Genomic DNA, 17,392 nt, shown 5'->3' on the forward strand with positions numbered 1-17,392 from the left:
CGAGGCAATGAAAATTGCGCACGGGTGTTTTTCTCTCATGATCCTTGGGCCAAAGCACTTTGGACCCGGAGGACCTTCCTCCTCGATCATTTCGATAAGTATACTCTATCCGGACGGTGCCTCGCATCCCGTTCGGTAAGTATCTCTCTCCCCAAGCGTCTCTCCAAGGGGGTTCCGGTGTGCTTGTGCCGGTCTTGTAGAATCGGGCTTCATCGTAACGTGTTCGGGTGCCGCGGCCCTTGCCTGCGCCGGCATCCTTGGCGGAGAGCATCTCTTCCTCGCTTCATCAGTACGCTGCCCTTTGCGGCCGGGATAATTTTGCCCGGTTTCATATCTACCGGCATGATTGTTTCCCGGCATAACCTTCCTTCTTGGCGTAGCCCGCTCCGCCCCTTGGCTTTTTCCTCACCGGCATCGTGTTGCTCGGCTTTGCGCTTAGGCCGGGCAAGGATCCGGACCACCCGGGCCATCTGCTCCTCGTTGGGTTCGACACTCTTATTTATCGAAAGTACTACGATACATCCCCTATACTTGTGGGTCATCAGAGGAGGGTGGCCGTATGCTCGGTCAAAGAGGGCATGGCCGAGCAGTGTCTCCAAGACTATGGGTTGGACATGAACGATGACACCCTCGCAGAGTTCTTCTTGATGTGCCATAGGCTAGCTAACATCACTCTCGGCCATGATAGAGAGGATTTGCTTGTGTGGTGGTGGCATGGCGATGGATGTTATTCCTCCAAAGAGGGCATGGCCGAGCAGTGGCTCCAAGACTATGGGTTCGACATGAATGATGACACCCTCGCCAAGTTATTCTTGATGTGCCATAGGCTAGCTAACGTCACTCTCGACCATGATAGAGAGATGTGCTTGTGTGGTGGTGGCATGGAGATGGATGTTATTCCTCCAAGTCAGCATAAGAGGCCTTCTTCGCCGGCTCGGTGAAGGATGCCGTCTCTGAGGAGATCCAGAGCTGCAGGGCGCCGTACAGCTGAAAGTTCCTCGCATGGCTGGCCTCAAAGAACTGTTGTTGGGTGGCGGACCGGCTGCAACGCCGGGGGATTCCTCGCTCGGCGGCATGCCCGCTATGTGACCAGGAGCCAGAGACACTTCAACATCTTCTTCTTTGATGTGTGGTGGCCCGTGAGGTATGAGCTTGGACTTTTAGGCGCTGAGGTAAATTGGATTGGCTCCCGACTGCTGAAACTAAGTTAGTGGATTGGTGGACATCTCGCCCATGCCCTACAGTGTACGGTGATCATCCTTGTCTTCTGGTGCATCTGGAGGAACCGGAATGACATCATCTTCAACAGAGTAGTGGCCTCGCATGTGGCCATAAAGGATAAGATCAGCGAAGGATGTGATAAGTGACGGCTCGCGAAACTTTTCCGTAGTGTAGATTTTGGGTTTCCTGAACCGAGTTTCATCTTGTGGCAGTTGGAAGAGTAGACTTGCGTGGGGGAGCTGCCACCCCACGTTGGCTGTCGTCGTGGTGAACGAGCAGATGCCATAGGATGGCTTAAGTTGGGGCCGAATGGACGTATGAGGATTCGGGGGAGGGTTTGCGATTAGATGGGAAGAACTTCCGGATGCTTTCCTCAAGAACACAACCAAAGGCCGGTACACAAGAAGAGAGACAAGAGGAAGGACTCTTTACTAGATCGCTAGCTTCATTGATCTCAACATGGTTACAAGTTCTTGTTCACCGATCTCTCTCGTGGTCTCGCGCTCGTAGGAGGCGTACCCCCTCTCCTTATATAGGGGAGAGGGTGGCTTACACTCGGAAGAAACCCTAATGGCATCTTTGACTAGACAAACTACTTTACAAAGCTACTTTAATCATAGATGACACCGGAGTCCTCTTTAATCAGGGGCGCTGACGTCCTCCGGCTTCTTTGACCGTCACCCTTCTCTTTATCGTCAGCCCTTCGTCTAAAGTTACTTTGCTTAGCTCATCTTTGTCTTCTAGCTCGGGAGAGAATCTTTGACCAGTCCCGCCGACAGGCTCTCCTTTCCGGTATCTTCTTTACCGGGTTCCGGCATACCCCCTTGGGGATACCGGCCTAGCTTTGCTTTCCCAAATTCCTACCAGGCTTTCGGTAAGAACATTAAACCGGTATCTTGATGGCTCAAACCATCCGTTTTGGCATGCCTTTGGCATACCGGGGGTTATCCCCCCAACATTAGTCCCCGAAGCTGGTATAGCCTGGAGGATTCTATCCTACAGACCATGCCAGGTTCTCATCTCCTTAGGATACCGGTTTAATCACTCATGTCTTGGGCTTAGTTCCGACACCTTTACCCTTGTTCTTTCTCTTCTCTTTGCAAGGCTCGTTCCGGCATCTCTCTTTTCCGGTATCATATGTCTTTACTGCTTCCTCGGCGAAGTCGAGAATATCTCGGGCCCCGCGCCTGACAGAGACATGCGCACCGTGGATCTGTCGCGCCAGTGTCGCTTGTCATATCGCTTCGACTCCCGCGCGTTCATTTAATGCAACGCAGCGGATCCCACTACCTCTTCGGGATCCCGTGTGCGCCTCCGTGTGGCTCCCCATTTTCTCGCGTGTATTCCCTCGCCACGTGGCGGCCCAAGGCGCGAACCGTCACGGGCCGCGAGGCGAACCGCCGCGGCCCAGCGGTTTCCTGCCCACCTTCTCTCTCCTTTATAAACACAACCGCCCCTTCTTCTTCATCTTCTTCGCACTCTCCTCCTTCGCGCACAGAGCTCCACGCCTTTGCGCCTCCGCCGCTCTCCGTCCGCCGTTGCTCGTTCAAGCTCCGTCGCCCGGCGAACTCACGCCGTGCCTCCGCCGGACTTTGCTGTGCGGAGATCTTCGGCAGCAACTTCATTGCTCCCGCCGCATTTGTGCTTCTTCGCGAGCTTCTCCGCCTCGCCGTCGACGGTGCTCCCCGGCGACCGCAGGTCCGCTCCGCCGCCAGCAAACACTTCCCTCAGCGACTCCTTCGCTCAAGGTTGGTACCAATCTCGTTTCACTCGTCCTCTGCTTGCTTTCCAGATCTTGGGTCTTTAGTGTTCTTATTTCCTCTTTTTCTTTGGTTTTCTTCTTACTCGTAGATCTTCACGCGGGGTCCAAGTCTGGGATTCTTGTTTTTTCGCCTCCCTTGCAATGTCTGACGAGGAATCCTCCTCTGCATCTTCTTCTTCCCTTTCTCTCAAGCGCCGTAGACCATCTCCCGGTGAATCCACGGCTTCAGATCCGATGGAGACCGATTCTGGCAATCGGCAGGAAACCGGTAGCCATCAAGAGTCCGGTGGCCACCTAGAATCCGGTAGCTTTAGCCAAGCTTCCGGTAGCCCAACCTCTAGCAGCTCCAGCCAATCTTCCGGCGAGGAGCCTTCCCCAATCACCCGCGGAGCCTGGATGGGTTCCAGTGTTACCGAATTCGAGATCGATTGGTTATACCGGTCTCGACGGATTCCGGAAGGAGTTTCTTGCCGGATTCCGGACGGCGAAATCGAACCGGATCCTGAAGATGATGAATATGTTGTGTTTCTTGCTCACTTTGAGCGTGGCTTCGGCCTTCCTGCCTCCCCTTTTTTCCGGGAGTTTTTAGATTTTTACAAACTCCAACCTCACCACCTTCCTGGCAACGCCATCTTCTACCTCTCTTGCTACGCCACCTTCATGGAGGCCTATATCGGCATTCGTCCCACTCGTGAGACGTTTGCCCGCTTCTTTGCTCTTCGGATCAATTCCGTTCAGTGGCAAGGATATTCCTAAACCCAAGCCCCCGTTCAGTGCGGGTCTTGCATTATCGGCTCCCGTCAAGGGAGCCCCTTTTTAAGTTTTCCGGCCTCGAATCTTGCCGGTTGTGGCAAGGGACTTTCTTCTACGTGAAGAACACCGGCCGCGCCGATCTCATCGATCTTCCTCCCTTCGAAGCGGGGCCCCCCAGCAGGACCAACTGGAGCTACAACCCGAAGTCTGATCACGCCGAAACCAGCCGGGTGGTACGCTTCTTGACCTCTTTGAAGAAGGAGACCAAGATCTGCTCGGATGACATCATCCGCACTTTTATTTCGCGCCGGGTGCTTCCTCTAAAGCGCCGCGCACATAGGATGAGCGAGATGTATGGCCCAGGCGATCCTACCAAGATCACAGGCCGTCCTCTTAGCAAAAGGGATGTTGTTCGCAAGGCTAAGCAGATTTGCCAAACTGCTATGCCATCTGATTGGGAATGGGGCCTCCTTCCCCTCAGCACTGATAACCCTCCGACCCAAGAAGTAAGGGATTATGCGACTGGGGTTGTTTTTGGCCGGTAGCTTTCTGCTCTTGCTAATCTTACTTTTTTCTTGTTTCAGGCCAAGGACCGCTTCCCCCTCATTGAAGCAGAGCGGCGTGGACCTTGCCAGCCTCGCGCCCTTGACTCCTTTGACCCGGATCCTTACATTTTCTGGAAGGATTTGAAGATGGGCAAGACTCCGGCAGCGCACCTTGGCCGGTCTCCGCCAAAGCCAACCGGGTCCGCTGACGACCTGACCATGCTTGAGGTATTTTCTTTTCCGGTTTCCTTTACCTTCCGTTACCGCTTTCCTGTGAATTGCTTCTTAGCCAAACTTAATTCATAGATCCATGAGCGCGTGCCGCCCCTGCGCGCCGAGGCCGGCTCCGAGTTTGTGGACAAGCTCATGGCCCAGGGCCAAAAGAACAAGCAGCCGGCATCTGATGCCGGTGCCAGCCAGGCCCGTCCCTCCAAGCGCTTCCGGACCGAGCCCCTGGGGGAGAAGCAGGTGGGCATGCGTCGCTACGGGCGCAAGGCGATGCCAACCTCTTCCGGGTAAGTTACTCATTTTCCGGCTTGCCTCTTTTTCGCCAAGTTCTTTTTCCGGTTGCTTTGTTCCAACCGTCTTTCTTTCTTTTTCTCAGCCCTGCGCTCAAGCTTGGCCCAAGGCCATCGGGCTCTGAAGATTCCGCTAGGACTTCAACCCCTCCTCCTCGCTCAAGCCCGGCACCACCTGGTGCCGGCAACATCTCTGCCTCCCTTTCGGGGGGCACAACAAATTCGGGGCGTGCGGCCCCTTCATCATCGGATCACCGCACGGAGGAGGATCCTTCCTTCCCTCCAGAGACCCAGGATACCGGCGCCAGCAACATCGGCGCCGGAGAAGAAGAAGCTGCCGGGCGGGCGGAGCCTCCAGCTCCTCCCGTCCTTGAAAAGACAACAACTTCCGCGCCGGAATCTTCCGCGCCGGAAGGCTCCAAACCGGGTGACGCGCCCAGCGCTCCCCAGTCTCCACGCACCCTCCTGATGCCGCCGCCAGGTGCTCCTCGCGCCAAGCCCCTCGGGGCCGCTTCTACCGCGCCGCCGCCCAAGACCTCCAAGCTCATCAAGGGGAAGGCGACGGCCTCCAGCGCCCCTTCCGGCGGCCAGCAGCCCTTGGTGCTGCACGTCGCCAAGGCCGCCAAAGATGCCGCCACGAAGGCCACCGGCCTCCTTGGTCGCATCACGGAGTTCAAGCGCCAAGGCCGAGACCTGGGGCACCTTCTGCCCTATGCCCAAAAGTGGAACGCCGCGGACATGACTCCGGCGACCCGCGGCCTGGGCAAGGACAGGCTGCCGGCACCTGACCCTGTCGGGGACCGGTCTTCTGAGGAGCACTTTATGCGGCTTCGCAGCGCCGTTAAAGAGCTCGACAGCGCGTGGTACGACTCCACGAACAATCTGATGGTATGTTTTGCTAACTTGTCTCAATCTTTACCGGTTTCTTCGTTTCCGGCTTTGTTTTATCTTTTCTTTGGTTTCATGCCGGTTTCTCTCTTGTCTATCTTCCCAGTCCCCGAGTTTTGTGGTGAGAGCGCAGCTCTTAGTGCAAAACTTAACTTAAAAATTTAGCGTGAAACCGGCACTGCCAGTCCCCGAGTTTCGGGTTAAATACCTTCTTCTTAGCACACAATTTACCTTAGAAGCGCGCAAAACCGGCACTGCCAGTCCCCGAGTTTCGGGTTAAGAACTTTGTTCTTAGCGCAAAACTTATCTTAAAACGCGCAAAACCGGCACTGCCAGTCCCCGAGTTTCGGGTTAAGAACCTTGTTCTTAGCGCAAAACTTAACTTAAAATCTTCTTTTTCTTGAACAGCTCACGGCTGACGCTCGGAAGGCCCTCTTCGAGGAGCTTCTATGGGAGCATCGGGAGCTCGCTGAGGCACACGACAAGTGCCAAGGTAAATTTTTGTTCTGCCGGCATCTTTCATACCGGAAACCTTTTTCTTCCTAACATTCACAATTTCTGCTTAACAGTGGTCCCGGAAGCTTCCATTGACGCTCTCAAGGAGCAGCTTGCTACCGCCCAACGTATAGCTTTTCTCCTTTTTCCTTTAAACTTGGTTTCTTTTCCATTTTTACTAGTATAACCTTGTTAACACTTTCTTTTCCGGTTACAGGGGAGAAGGACCAGCTCATCCGGCAGCATAAGGAGGAGCTGGATGCCCTCGAGACCAGCCACCGGAAGCTCAAGACCCAGCTCATCCAACTGGGGCTTGACCATGCCAAGGCCCTCGAAGCCGCTGAAGCTGATGCAGCGGCCAAGATGGAGGAGGCTCTGGAGGACGCCGGTAACGCCAACGTGGTGCTGCTGGCTGAGCTGGAGGAGGCGGCCAAGGCCCGGAAGGGTGCCGAGGAGAAGGCCGCGCGGCTGGAGGAGGAGCATAAGGAATGCGATCAGTTGATCCTGCAGACCGACACCCTCGCCCACCGTAAGTTCTTTTATATTACACTTTGACTACTGCATATGAGCCTTTTTTCCTCCGACCCCATTTTCTTTCCGTTATCTTTCCTTCCGGTCTCTTTTTCTTCCGGACTCTTTTCTTCCCGGTCTCTTTTCTTTCCGGTCTCTCTTCCTTGACCTTTTTCTTTCTTTACACAGGCCTCTTTCCGGACTCCCAGGGGTACGCTGTCAAGAAGGTCGACGCGCGCCGCCAGGACCAAGGCCGAGCGGATCTTACCGTGCCATGGACGCCCAACGACCATCTGGTCGCGCTTAACGCGCGGGTGTCCCATATGCGCGCCATAGACCGCAATTTATCGGACATCCCTGATGTAGCTACCCAGCTCTTCAGGACCTTATGGCCTGGCGAGGAGGTGCCGGACACCTTCTCCCTCATCAGCGATCGTCTCAAGGGCGGCGGCAGGAGGATCCGCGAGTGGCAGTGCTCTGCTGTGTCTGTGTGCCTGCTGCGTGATGATTCTCTGTGATATGTGTGCCTGCTGTGTCTGTTGGTCCTGTTTACTCTCAAACAATGTTTGTTAAATTCTGCCCCGGAATGCCGGGGTCTATGATGTAAGACATTAAATCTGCTTTTGGTTGTGGTACAACATTTTCTGCCGGTAAGTTATACCGGTAGCTAATTATCTTAAGTTTGCTTTAGCACATTTGCTTTTGGTTCTCGCTTTTATCCCGCACCGCAAAGATTTCCCAATTGTTTCCGCATCCAATTTGATGCATACTTGGTTCTTTTGCCTTGGCTCGCCTTGCCTTCTCTGGGCGTTCTTTGGCGTATGAGCACAAGGTTCTTTCACCAAACAAACATCTTCTTGAACTTAGAAATAACTTTGAAATTTTGCAAAAAACCGGTTTAACCGGGGTTAGTTAAATTTTCCGGATTGTTCTTTCCTGCTCTCCCTTCTTGCAGTTCATGTGCTTATCCCTACCGGTTTATCTTGCTTGCCATGAAGCCGGTTTGCGGACAGCAGCAGAGTCGAAGACTCCGGTAGGATTTAGCACACTACTAAACCGGAAAGATAAAACATTCAATAAGCAACCGGTAAACTGAAAAAATAAACAAGTTACATGCACTCTTATTGGGGTAGTCCCCGAGATTCATTCAAGGTTCTGGCATCTTTTATTCATAGCATATAAGGTACAAAAAAGGAACTTCTTACACCACCACTTCAAGAGTAGAAAGGACGCAACAGAGCTATGTTCCATGGACGCTTGCTCTCCTCTCCGGACTTGTCCGCCTTTCCTTCTTTCCACTCCCGTGCATCAATTAGGTAGTATGCATCATTGTGAAGCACCTTGCTTATAATGAAGGGACCTTCCCAAGGTGGTAAGAGCTTATGCCGGCCTTCGCGTGCGCTGCACTAGGCGAAGCACAAGATCTCCTTCCCGGAAAACTCTTGGATTAACTTTCCGGTCATGATAGCGTCTGAGGTTTTGCTGGTAAATGGCTGTTCTTGCCAAAGCCAACTCTCTTGCTTCTTCTAGCAAGTCCACATCATTTTCTCTGGCCTCTTTGACCTCTTGCTCAGTATAGAGCTGTACTCTTGGTGAATCATGGATGATGTCGGTTGGTATGACCGCTTCGCTCCATAAACCATGAAGAACGGAGTGTATCCGGTAGACCGGTTTGGGGTTGTTCTTATACTCCACAAAGACTGATGGTATCTCATCAAGCCAACACCCTGGTGATTTTTCCACTGCGTCAATGAGTCTGGGTTTGATACCGGATAGTACCAAAGCATTCATTCTTTCCACTTGGCCGTTGCCTTGTGGGTGTGCCACCGAGCACAAATCCAACCGGATATTCTTATCCTCGCAAAACCTTTTGAACTCACCTTGAGCAAAGTTGGTTCCATTGTCGTTGATAATGCTGTGCGGGTATCCATACCGCAAAATGACATCTTTCAAGAATTTCACAGCTGTATGCCCATCACACTTTGCGATAGGTTTTACTTCTAGCCATTTGGTGAACTTATCCACCATGACCAAGATGTGAGTCATGCTGCTCCTTGCAGTTTTGAATGGCCCAACCATGTCAAGGCACCAAACGGCGAATGGCCATGTTAACGGTATTGTCTTTAAACCGGATGCTGGGGTATGATTTTGCTTGGCGTACCTCTGGCAGCCGTTGCATTTTCTTACCAAATCCTCAGCGTTCTCCAAAGCAGTGGGCCAATAAAACCCATGCCGGAATACCTTTGCTACTAGCGCCCTTGACGAAGCATGGTGCCCACATTCTCCTTGATGAATTTCCTCAAGCATCTCCTTCCCTTCCTCCGGCTCCACACATCTTTGAAGGACACCGGTAACGCTTCTCTTGTACACCTCACCATTGATGAATGTGTAAGCTTTGGACCTTCTTTGTATCCTCCTTGACTCATTTTCATCAGCCGGCAAGGTGCCGTTGATTAGGAATTCCTTAATAGGTTTAACCCACGACGGTATCTCTCGAACCAAAAACACCGGTGCATCTATCTCCATGCTATCCACCAGCATCATTTCTTCCGGTATGGGTACAGCAGTCCCCGAGCTTACCGGAACAGTCCCCGAGTTTGCCGGAGCAGTCCCCGGGTTCCCTTCATCAATATCCATGGGTACCACGTGTGACTCCGGTACGAAAATCGATTCCGATTCCGGGCTTGGTTTGATCGATGGTACTCTTAAGTGAGCCAAAGCTATTCCGGGAGGAATTTCTTGCCTAGACGAGCCCAACTTAGACAAAGCATCCGCGGCTTCATTTTCCGCGCGTGGCACATGGTGAAACTCACAACCTTCGAAGAATCCGGCAATCTTTTGCACGTGAACCCGGTACGAGGCCATGTTGGCATCTTTTGCATCCCAATCTCCGGAACACTGCTGTACCACAAGATCTGAATCTCCATAGCAAATGATCCGGTGCGCACCGATTTCTTTTGCGACCTTAAGCCCATGGATCAAAGCTTCATATTCAGCGACATTGTTCGATGCCCTGAAATGTACTTGCAAAACATACCGGAGGTGGTCTCCTTTTGGTGAAGTAAGCACCACACCGGCACCTAGGCCCTCCTTGAGCTTGGATCCATCAAAGTGCATTTTCCAAGATTTCATCTTTCCGATCCGGCGGTTTGTATTGCATCTCCGCCCAATCAACAAGGAAATCAGCCAAAGCCTCGTGATTTTATAGCATCTCTTCTTTCATACACCGGCACGTATGGTGATATCTCGGATCGCCCATTTTGCAATCCGGCCGCTGGCGTCTTTGTTGCACATGATGTCGAGATGGGTGCTTCACTCACCACCTTCATAGGATGTTCCTCGAAGTAGTGCTTGAGCTTTGTGGCGGCCATAAACACGCCATAGGTCATTTTCTGGAAGTGCGGGTAGTTTTGCTTTGAGAGGGAGAGCACCTCGCTCAGGTAGTATACCGGCCTCTGGACGGTTTTTTCTTCCTCTTCTCTTTCTACTACCACAACAACACTCACGACCCGGTTAGTTGCTGCTATGTATAACAACATCGGTTCTCTTTCCAACGGCGAAGCCAATATTGGCGCGGTAGCTAACATCGTTTTCAGCTCCTTGAATGCTGCGTCTGCCTGAGGGGTCCGAGACGAACTTATCGGATTTTCTCATTAAGGCATACAACGGCAAGGCCTTTTCTCCTAACTCGCTTATGAACCGGCTTAGCGATGCTAAGCTTCCGGTAAACTTTTGTATGTCCTTCGGATCCTGCGGTATTGTCATTCTCTCAATTGCCCTAATCTTAACCGGATTGACCTCAATGCCTCGGCTTGAGACGAGGAAACCCAAGCAGCTTGCTTGGCAGGAACACCGAAGGTACATTTTGCCGGATTGAGTTTCATCCGGAACCTTCTTAGGTTATCAAACGTTTGCCGGATATCATCGATTAAGGTATCTTTTACCTTAGTTTTTATCACGATGTCATCCACATACACCTGCACATTCTTTCCGATTTGATCAAACAAGAATTTTTGCATACAGCGCTGGTACATTGCACCAGCGTTGCGCAAACCAAAAGGCATAGTGATATAGCAGTAAGCCCCGTGCGGGGTAATGAACGCAGTTTTTATTTGATCTTCCTTTTTCAAGGGAATCCGGTGGAAACCGGAATAGGCATCCGTGAAGGACAACAACTCACACCCGGCGGTTGAATCAATCACTTGATCGATTCGTGGCAAAGGGAAAGGATCTCTTGGGCAAGCCTTGTTCAGGTTGGTGTAGTCGATGCACATGCGCCACACCTTCGGAGCTTTTGCCTCCAGGTTCTCATCTTTCTTCTTTTCAACCATCACCGGATTGGCCAGCCACTCTGTGTGCGTGACCTCCACAATGAATTTGGCAACAAGCAGTTTGGTTACCTCTTCTCCTATGATCTTTCTTCTATCTTCAGCGAACCGGCGCAAGGGTTGTCGCACCGGCTTGGCGTCTTTCCGAACGTTCAAGGAGTGCTCAGCCAGCTCCCTTGGAACACCTACCAAATCTTCAGTTGACCAGGCAAAGATATTCCGATTCTCACGGAGGAAGCTGACGAGCGCACTTTCCTATGCTTGATCGAGGCCGGCACCGATACGAACGGTGCGCTCTGGGTAAGCCGGATCCAGCACAATGTCCTTTGTTTCATTTGTTGGCTTGAATGCCGGTGAGCCCAAGTTTCCGCTCATTGCCGCTAAGCTCAACCGTGAGGATCGAGCCGGCCACAACAGCTGTTTGCATCCTTTTCTTTTCCTCTGCGATCACCAGCGATTCCGCTAGGTTCGATCCGGCAGACGCTGTTTCCAGCGAGATCTTGTAGTTTCCCACCACAGTCAGAGGTCCACGAGGTGCCGGCATCTTCATCTTGAGATACGCCGTGTGGGTCGAGGCCATGAAGGCCGCCAGCGCCGGTCTCCCCAGCAAAGCATGGTACGGACTATCTAAGTCCACCACCTCAAACTCCAGGTTCTCAACCCGGCAATTGTCACGTCCTCCAAACGACACATCCACTCGAACTTTTCCTATCGGGGCACAGGACAAGCCAGGAACGATCCCGTGGAACGTTGTGCGCGTTGGCTGAAGCATGTTTTCTGTTATGCCCAGCGTATGCATGGTGTGCTTGTACATGATGTTGATGCTCGCTGCCATTGTCTATCAGCACCTTGCTGAACTTCACTCGAGTTTGCGGCCCTTTCATGATTGGGTCCACAACAAGAGCATATCCGACCGGATTCGGCATGATTTTGGGGTGATCCTTGATCGACCAAGCAATTTCCTGGTTGGACCACTGCATGTATTTGGGCACCGCCGCATCACTGCATTTACTTCCATGGAGCGGCGATGCATACTTTGCCTATCTGTCGGCCCAGTGACAAAAACAACACAGCACAGATGCGGGTCTTCGTAAACATTCCGGCCTAAAGGTGCCGGTGGAGGTGGTTGGTTATCATCTTGCTCCACCCGGTTAACCTGCTGGTACTGCTGCCGGTTTGGCTGCACCGGTAAAGCGTTTGGCCCGGTAAGCGGCGGTGGTGGCGGTAGCTGTTGCTGCCGCGGCATGTCTTGCGGTGGCTGTGCATCTTTTACCGTTCCCTTTTGCATCAAGTACTTTGTCCAGGTACAATCCTTCGTCAGGTGGTTTGACGGATGTGCCGGATTTGGTGTGTGCCACCGGCAAGGTTGATCCATGGCAGCTTCCATAGTGTATTTTGCGGGTTCTTGCCAGTTTCTTTTCTGGACCCAGGGTTTCTTTTCCACCCATTGTTTCTTAGGACCCGCCCACGGCTGCGATCCGGTTCTTTGCCTCCGATCGCCGCCGGCCTCGGAGTTTTCCCGCACAGCAGCAACTTGCTCGCGGACCGTACCTTCGATCCGGAAAATCTTCTCTTCTTTTGTTATTCCGGTTATCCCGGTGTTGCTCTTGGCGTAGCTGTTCCGGTTCAGGTTGCACTCGCCGGCTGCGTTGGGTCTCCCAACGCATAGTTATCCGCCACACGTATCATCTCTCGCCAACGTTGTCGGCATGTTCCGCCGCAGCTTTTGCCACAACGGCGAACCTCTTTTGCACCCACTGCTAAACCAAGCAATGGCCCGTGCCTCGATTACCCCTTCACAAGAGTTCCTTGTGGTGTTCCACCGGGCCGGATAATCCCGGTACTGTTTCGTTCGGGCGTTGCACACACGGAGCAAGTTCGCTGCGGCCTCGTTCGGCCTCCGATAGGTGCCGCTGAAATTGCTCACAAAAGCCTCCTCAAAATCCAGCCAGCCATTTATGCTTCCTGCCGGCAAGTTGTTTAGCCGGATTCTTGCCGGTCCAACCAGAAACGATGGTATGATCCTCACGGCCCAACGCCGGTTTCCTCCTCCTGCTACGGTTCCTCCACCGCCTGCGACGTATACCGCGGTCACATAATCCGCGAACCAATCTTCCGGCTTCGTAGTGCCATCGTATGTTTTTGTGTCACGGGGCAACGTGAAGTTGCGAACTGGTGGTTTTTCTCTCATGATTCTTGGGCCAAAGCACTTTGGACCTGGAGGACCTTCCTCCTCGATCATTTCCGACAAGTACACTCTATCCCGACGGTGCCTCGCATCCCGTTCCGGTAAGTATCTCTCTCCCAAGCGTTCCCCCAACGGGTTCCGGTATGCTGCCGGTCTTGTAGAATCGGCTTCATCGTAACGTTCTGGTGCCGCGGCCCTTGCCTGCCGGTATCTTGGTGGAGGCATCTCCTCCTCATCATCATCGTACGCTGCCCTAGCAGCCGGATAATTTTGCCCGGTTTCATGTCTACCGGCATGATTGTTTCCGGCATAGCCTTCCTTGGCGTAGCCTCGCTCTGCCCCTTGGCTTTTTCTACCGGCATCGTGTTGCCCGGCTTTTTGTTTACCGGCAAGGACCGGATCATACACAGATCATCTGCCGTGCGTTCACTTCTTTTTCTTTTCTTCCGTCCGGATGGGGGACGAGGCCTGCCCATGGGACTTGCTTCCGGCATTCTTTGTTGAACGCGCGGATTTCGAGGCTATAGCCTTGTTCAGCTTAGCCAGCTGCTCGGCGTTCTGCTGCTCTACGGTATCTAGCAGCCTCTCGACACGCTCCCGTTGCTTTGCCGAGCCTCTCCGGTAAGCGAGTCACACGGATCTACTGCAGCTTTAGCAGCTTTTATGGTTTTATCCGGACTGCTGTACTTAGGTTTCTCTACAATGCTAACAGATGCAGAGGTACTCTTGCCGGTAAGAATTTCCTTACGCAAATCCTGATCTAGATTGCGAGCCTTAAGCCGGTTTTCCGGTATCCTAGCAGCATGAGCGCTAACAGAAGCAAAGCCATGGGCAGCGTTATACTCACGTACGGTTAGGTTCAGCTCGCGCTGCGCCTTGACGACGTCTTTGCCGCTCTCGAGTATTTTCAGGCGCTGCGCCTCCAGCTCCGCCTGAGCCGCTGCCGGGTCGATGTTCTGCGCGATGGGGGTCGCCAGCGCGTTCATCGCCGCTTGGAGAGGTGTTGCCGGTGGTGCGGAAGACGCTCCCGCTGCGCCTGCGTCGCGCTCCAGCGGAGGCTTAGCCGCACGGGTCGAAACCGCGCGACCAGCACCTTCAGCCGCAACCTCCTTTCCTGCACCAGCCACACCGGTCATCATTACCTCGACGCTGCCGGCGGCGCGGCCAGCACAAAGCCATCTGGGCGGGTCCGGTGCCACCAGCACCGGCGAGAGGCGCTGGCGCACAGGGACGGTGCCGAAGTAGACGCGGTGGCTGCCGAACTCGATGATGCGGCCGTTCTTGGGGAAGATGCCGCCGTTGGCGAAGCAGCCCGCGTTGTCGTTGATGAAGTCGATGGAGTAGAAACTCTGGACGAGCGCAGACACTGTCCGCTCGCCGGCGAACTCGAGGAGGCCCGCCCGAATGTGTACTCCAGCATGCGCCACTTCATGCCCCACGGTGGGCGCCAACTGTCGTCGTGGTGAACGAGCAGATGCCATAGGATGGCTTAAGTTGGGGCCGAATGGACGTATGAGGATTCGGGGGAGGGTTTGCGATTAGATGGGAAGAACTTCCGGATGCTTTCCTCAAGAACACAACCAAAGGCCGGTACACAAGAAGAGAGACAAGAGGAAGGACTCTTTACTAGATCGCTAGCTTCATTGATCTCAACATGCTTACAAGTTCTTGTTCACTGATCTCTCTGTGGTCTCGCGCCTGTAGGAGGCAGTACCCCCTCTCCTTATATAGGGGAGAGGGTGGCTTACACCGGAAGAAACCCTAATGGCATCTTTGACTAGACAAACTACTTTACAAAGCTACTTTAATCATAGATGACACCGGAGTCCTCTTTAATCAGGGGCGCTGACGTCCTCCGGCTTCTTTGACCGTCACCCTTCTCTTTATCGTCAGCCCTTCGTCTAAAGTTACTTTGCTTAGCTCATCTTTGTCTTCTAGCTCTGGAGAGAATCTTTGACCAGTCCTGCCGACAGGCTCTCCTTTCCGGTATCTTCTTTACCGGGTTCCGGCATACCCCCTTGGGGATACCGGCCTAGCTTTGCTTTCCCAAATTCCTACCAGGCTTCCGGTAAGAACATTAAACCGGTATCTTGATGGCTCAAACCATCCGGTTTGGCATGCCTTTGGCATACCGGGGGTTATCCCCCCAACATTGGCAGCACGAACTTTCCTTCTTTGGCACTCTTCTATATGATTGATACACCTCTCCATGGTGTATTCTCGAAAAACTTGTAGGATTTGTCTGTAGGCATTTCTTGAAAAATATATTGGCTTTAAGGCTCCAAAATAAGAAGAGAGTGAAGAATATCAATGATGACCAAGGTGTTATTCAAGGAGTGATCCAAAGATTGCTCATGAGAGATTTGATCCTATGTTAAGGATGTCTTGAAGAAGATGGATGATATCTAATGTGTATACCTTCAATACATCAACATAATGAAGAAACAAGAAATGATGTGCAAGTTCAAGATGAGCCTTCTCGAGGATATCATATGCTTGAAGCTTGCCGTCCATGTGGTGATCATGAATGTGTGAAGATATTCCTAAAGAGAGTCTCTCCCATAATGGAGTATGGGGTAGAAATCCGTAAGACTTCGTCACCAAGCAAGCATAATCAAGAAAGACGTTCCATCTTGAAGTGGACAAGATTGTCATCATCAATATGTATATATATGTGCAAGGCAAAGTTTTGGTCTTAATAGGTGCTCTCTTTTACCATTCTGATGTTGTTACTTGGGAGACCGGGTTTAGGATTGATAGTCGTACTATCAAGATGTGGGCTTTTGAGTGAGTAACTTGATCGTATTGTTCGAAAGAGAGCTCAAGCCTTTGCATAATTAGCATCATACTTTTTGGTTGTTATTTGGTTCATATTCATGTGATGATTTAGAGCTTGTTCTTCTCATGACAAGCTGTCGTGTCCCAGGGACTGCGAACATTGGGAGCTCTCACCCCTATTTTGGTTCAGCGGGAGGGCGTTGGGCGAAGCACATAGGATCAAGCACAACAGCACAATTTTTTACCCAGATTCAGGGCGCACGAATGCTAAAACCCCTACGTCATGCATGTCTGCTTCTTCATTGATGATGATGAACAGCTTACACGGGGAGCTCAACTCCCTCTTCCTACGCCTCCAGAATAGCACACCCTTTCCCCTCCTCCTCCTCCTCCGCTGACTCCCTTTTATATCTCAAGGGAGACGAGCTACAAGAAGTTGCGCATGCCCTATAGGTGGCAGTCGCTACCACACTAGCGAGAAAACACGAGGCTCTAGTCCACGTGGTCCTGGTCTGTTGCGGATGGCTAGGTCTTGAGTCGTCTTGTCGGCTTGTGTTGCCTTCTGAAAAGCTTCTAGTTGGAATAACCCGCCGCAGCGTCGTTGTATGGATTGGAGGGGCGGCAACCCAGGTGGCTGGCATGCACCTACGTAAAAAGGTGAGTCATGCAGGAAATCATCTATCGCACCCCCACCCTTTTGGAAATATAAGGCGTGTTTGACTTTTAACGTTCACTTGTAAGCCTAAAAAGTCAGCAAAGGGATATATCAGATAAATTAGTTTTAAAGATAAATCCAATACGGTTATTTTTACCTCTTTAATTCATATACTTCGGCATATAGTCAAGTTTAGAAACATTGAGTGCATACGCAATGTTGGATCTTACTGTCAAGCAAGTATAATATATGTTCGTATTGTCATATCATGTCAAAATGACATGAAGAGCAAGTTTGCCGCTATAAATATCCTAAAGATGTACTGCTATATAACATGGTTTTCTTAATTCTTAGCCGTCTGCTCTGCAAAAAAAAAAAAAAACTTAGTCGTCTGAAAATGTTTAATTCCGTGACGTCCTTGTACATGCTGTCACATGTGTCTCGATGCATGCACGGACGAGTTAACTCTCGTATACTCCAGGTAGGACAGTGACCTCCAGGTTAAGGTCACCTGATGACTGAAAGCACCAAGACCAAGAGGGAGACGTGTTCCAAATAGTACTGTACTAAGATGTTTAGGGGATCTCCAACAGGACGATGCATTTCGAACACTGAAATTGTCCGCGGACATCCTTTTTCATCGCCTGACGGACGCGAAAATGACCGCGAGGCGCGCTTGTCCGTTTGCGTCGGGAGCCACCCCCAGCGGTCCGACGTATTTTGGACATCCCAGTGTAATGTTTCCTTGCTC

General features: G+C 52.0%; 1 protein-coding gene across 1 annotated transcript in view; it reads left to right on the forward strand.

Annotated features, from left to right (window-relative positions):
• Positions 1-578: 578 nt before the first annotated feature.
• Positions 579-17,392, forward strand: part of LOC124696415 (cilia- and flagella-associated protein 251-like) — a gene marked incomplete at its 3' end in the record, with an annotated part of 18,238 nt that continues 1,424 nt past the window's right edge. Inside the window, exon 1 of the mRNA XM_047229148.1 lies at positions 579-906. Coding sequence (XP_047085104.1) covers positions 579-906 — 328 coding nt within the window. The remainder of the gene's footprint in view (positions 907-17,392) is intronic.

The sequence above is a fragment of the Lolium rigidum genome, chromosome 3 (assembly GCF_022539505.1).
Source record: "Lolium rigidum isolate FL_2022 chromosome 3, APGP_CSIRO_Lrig_0.1, whole genome shotgun sequence".
NCBI classification, from domain to species: Eukaryota; Viridiplantae; Streptophyta; class Magnoliopsida; order Poales; family Poaceae; genus Lolium; species Lolium rigidum.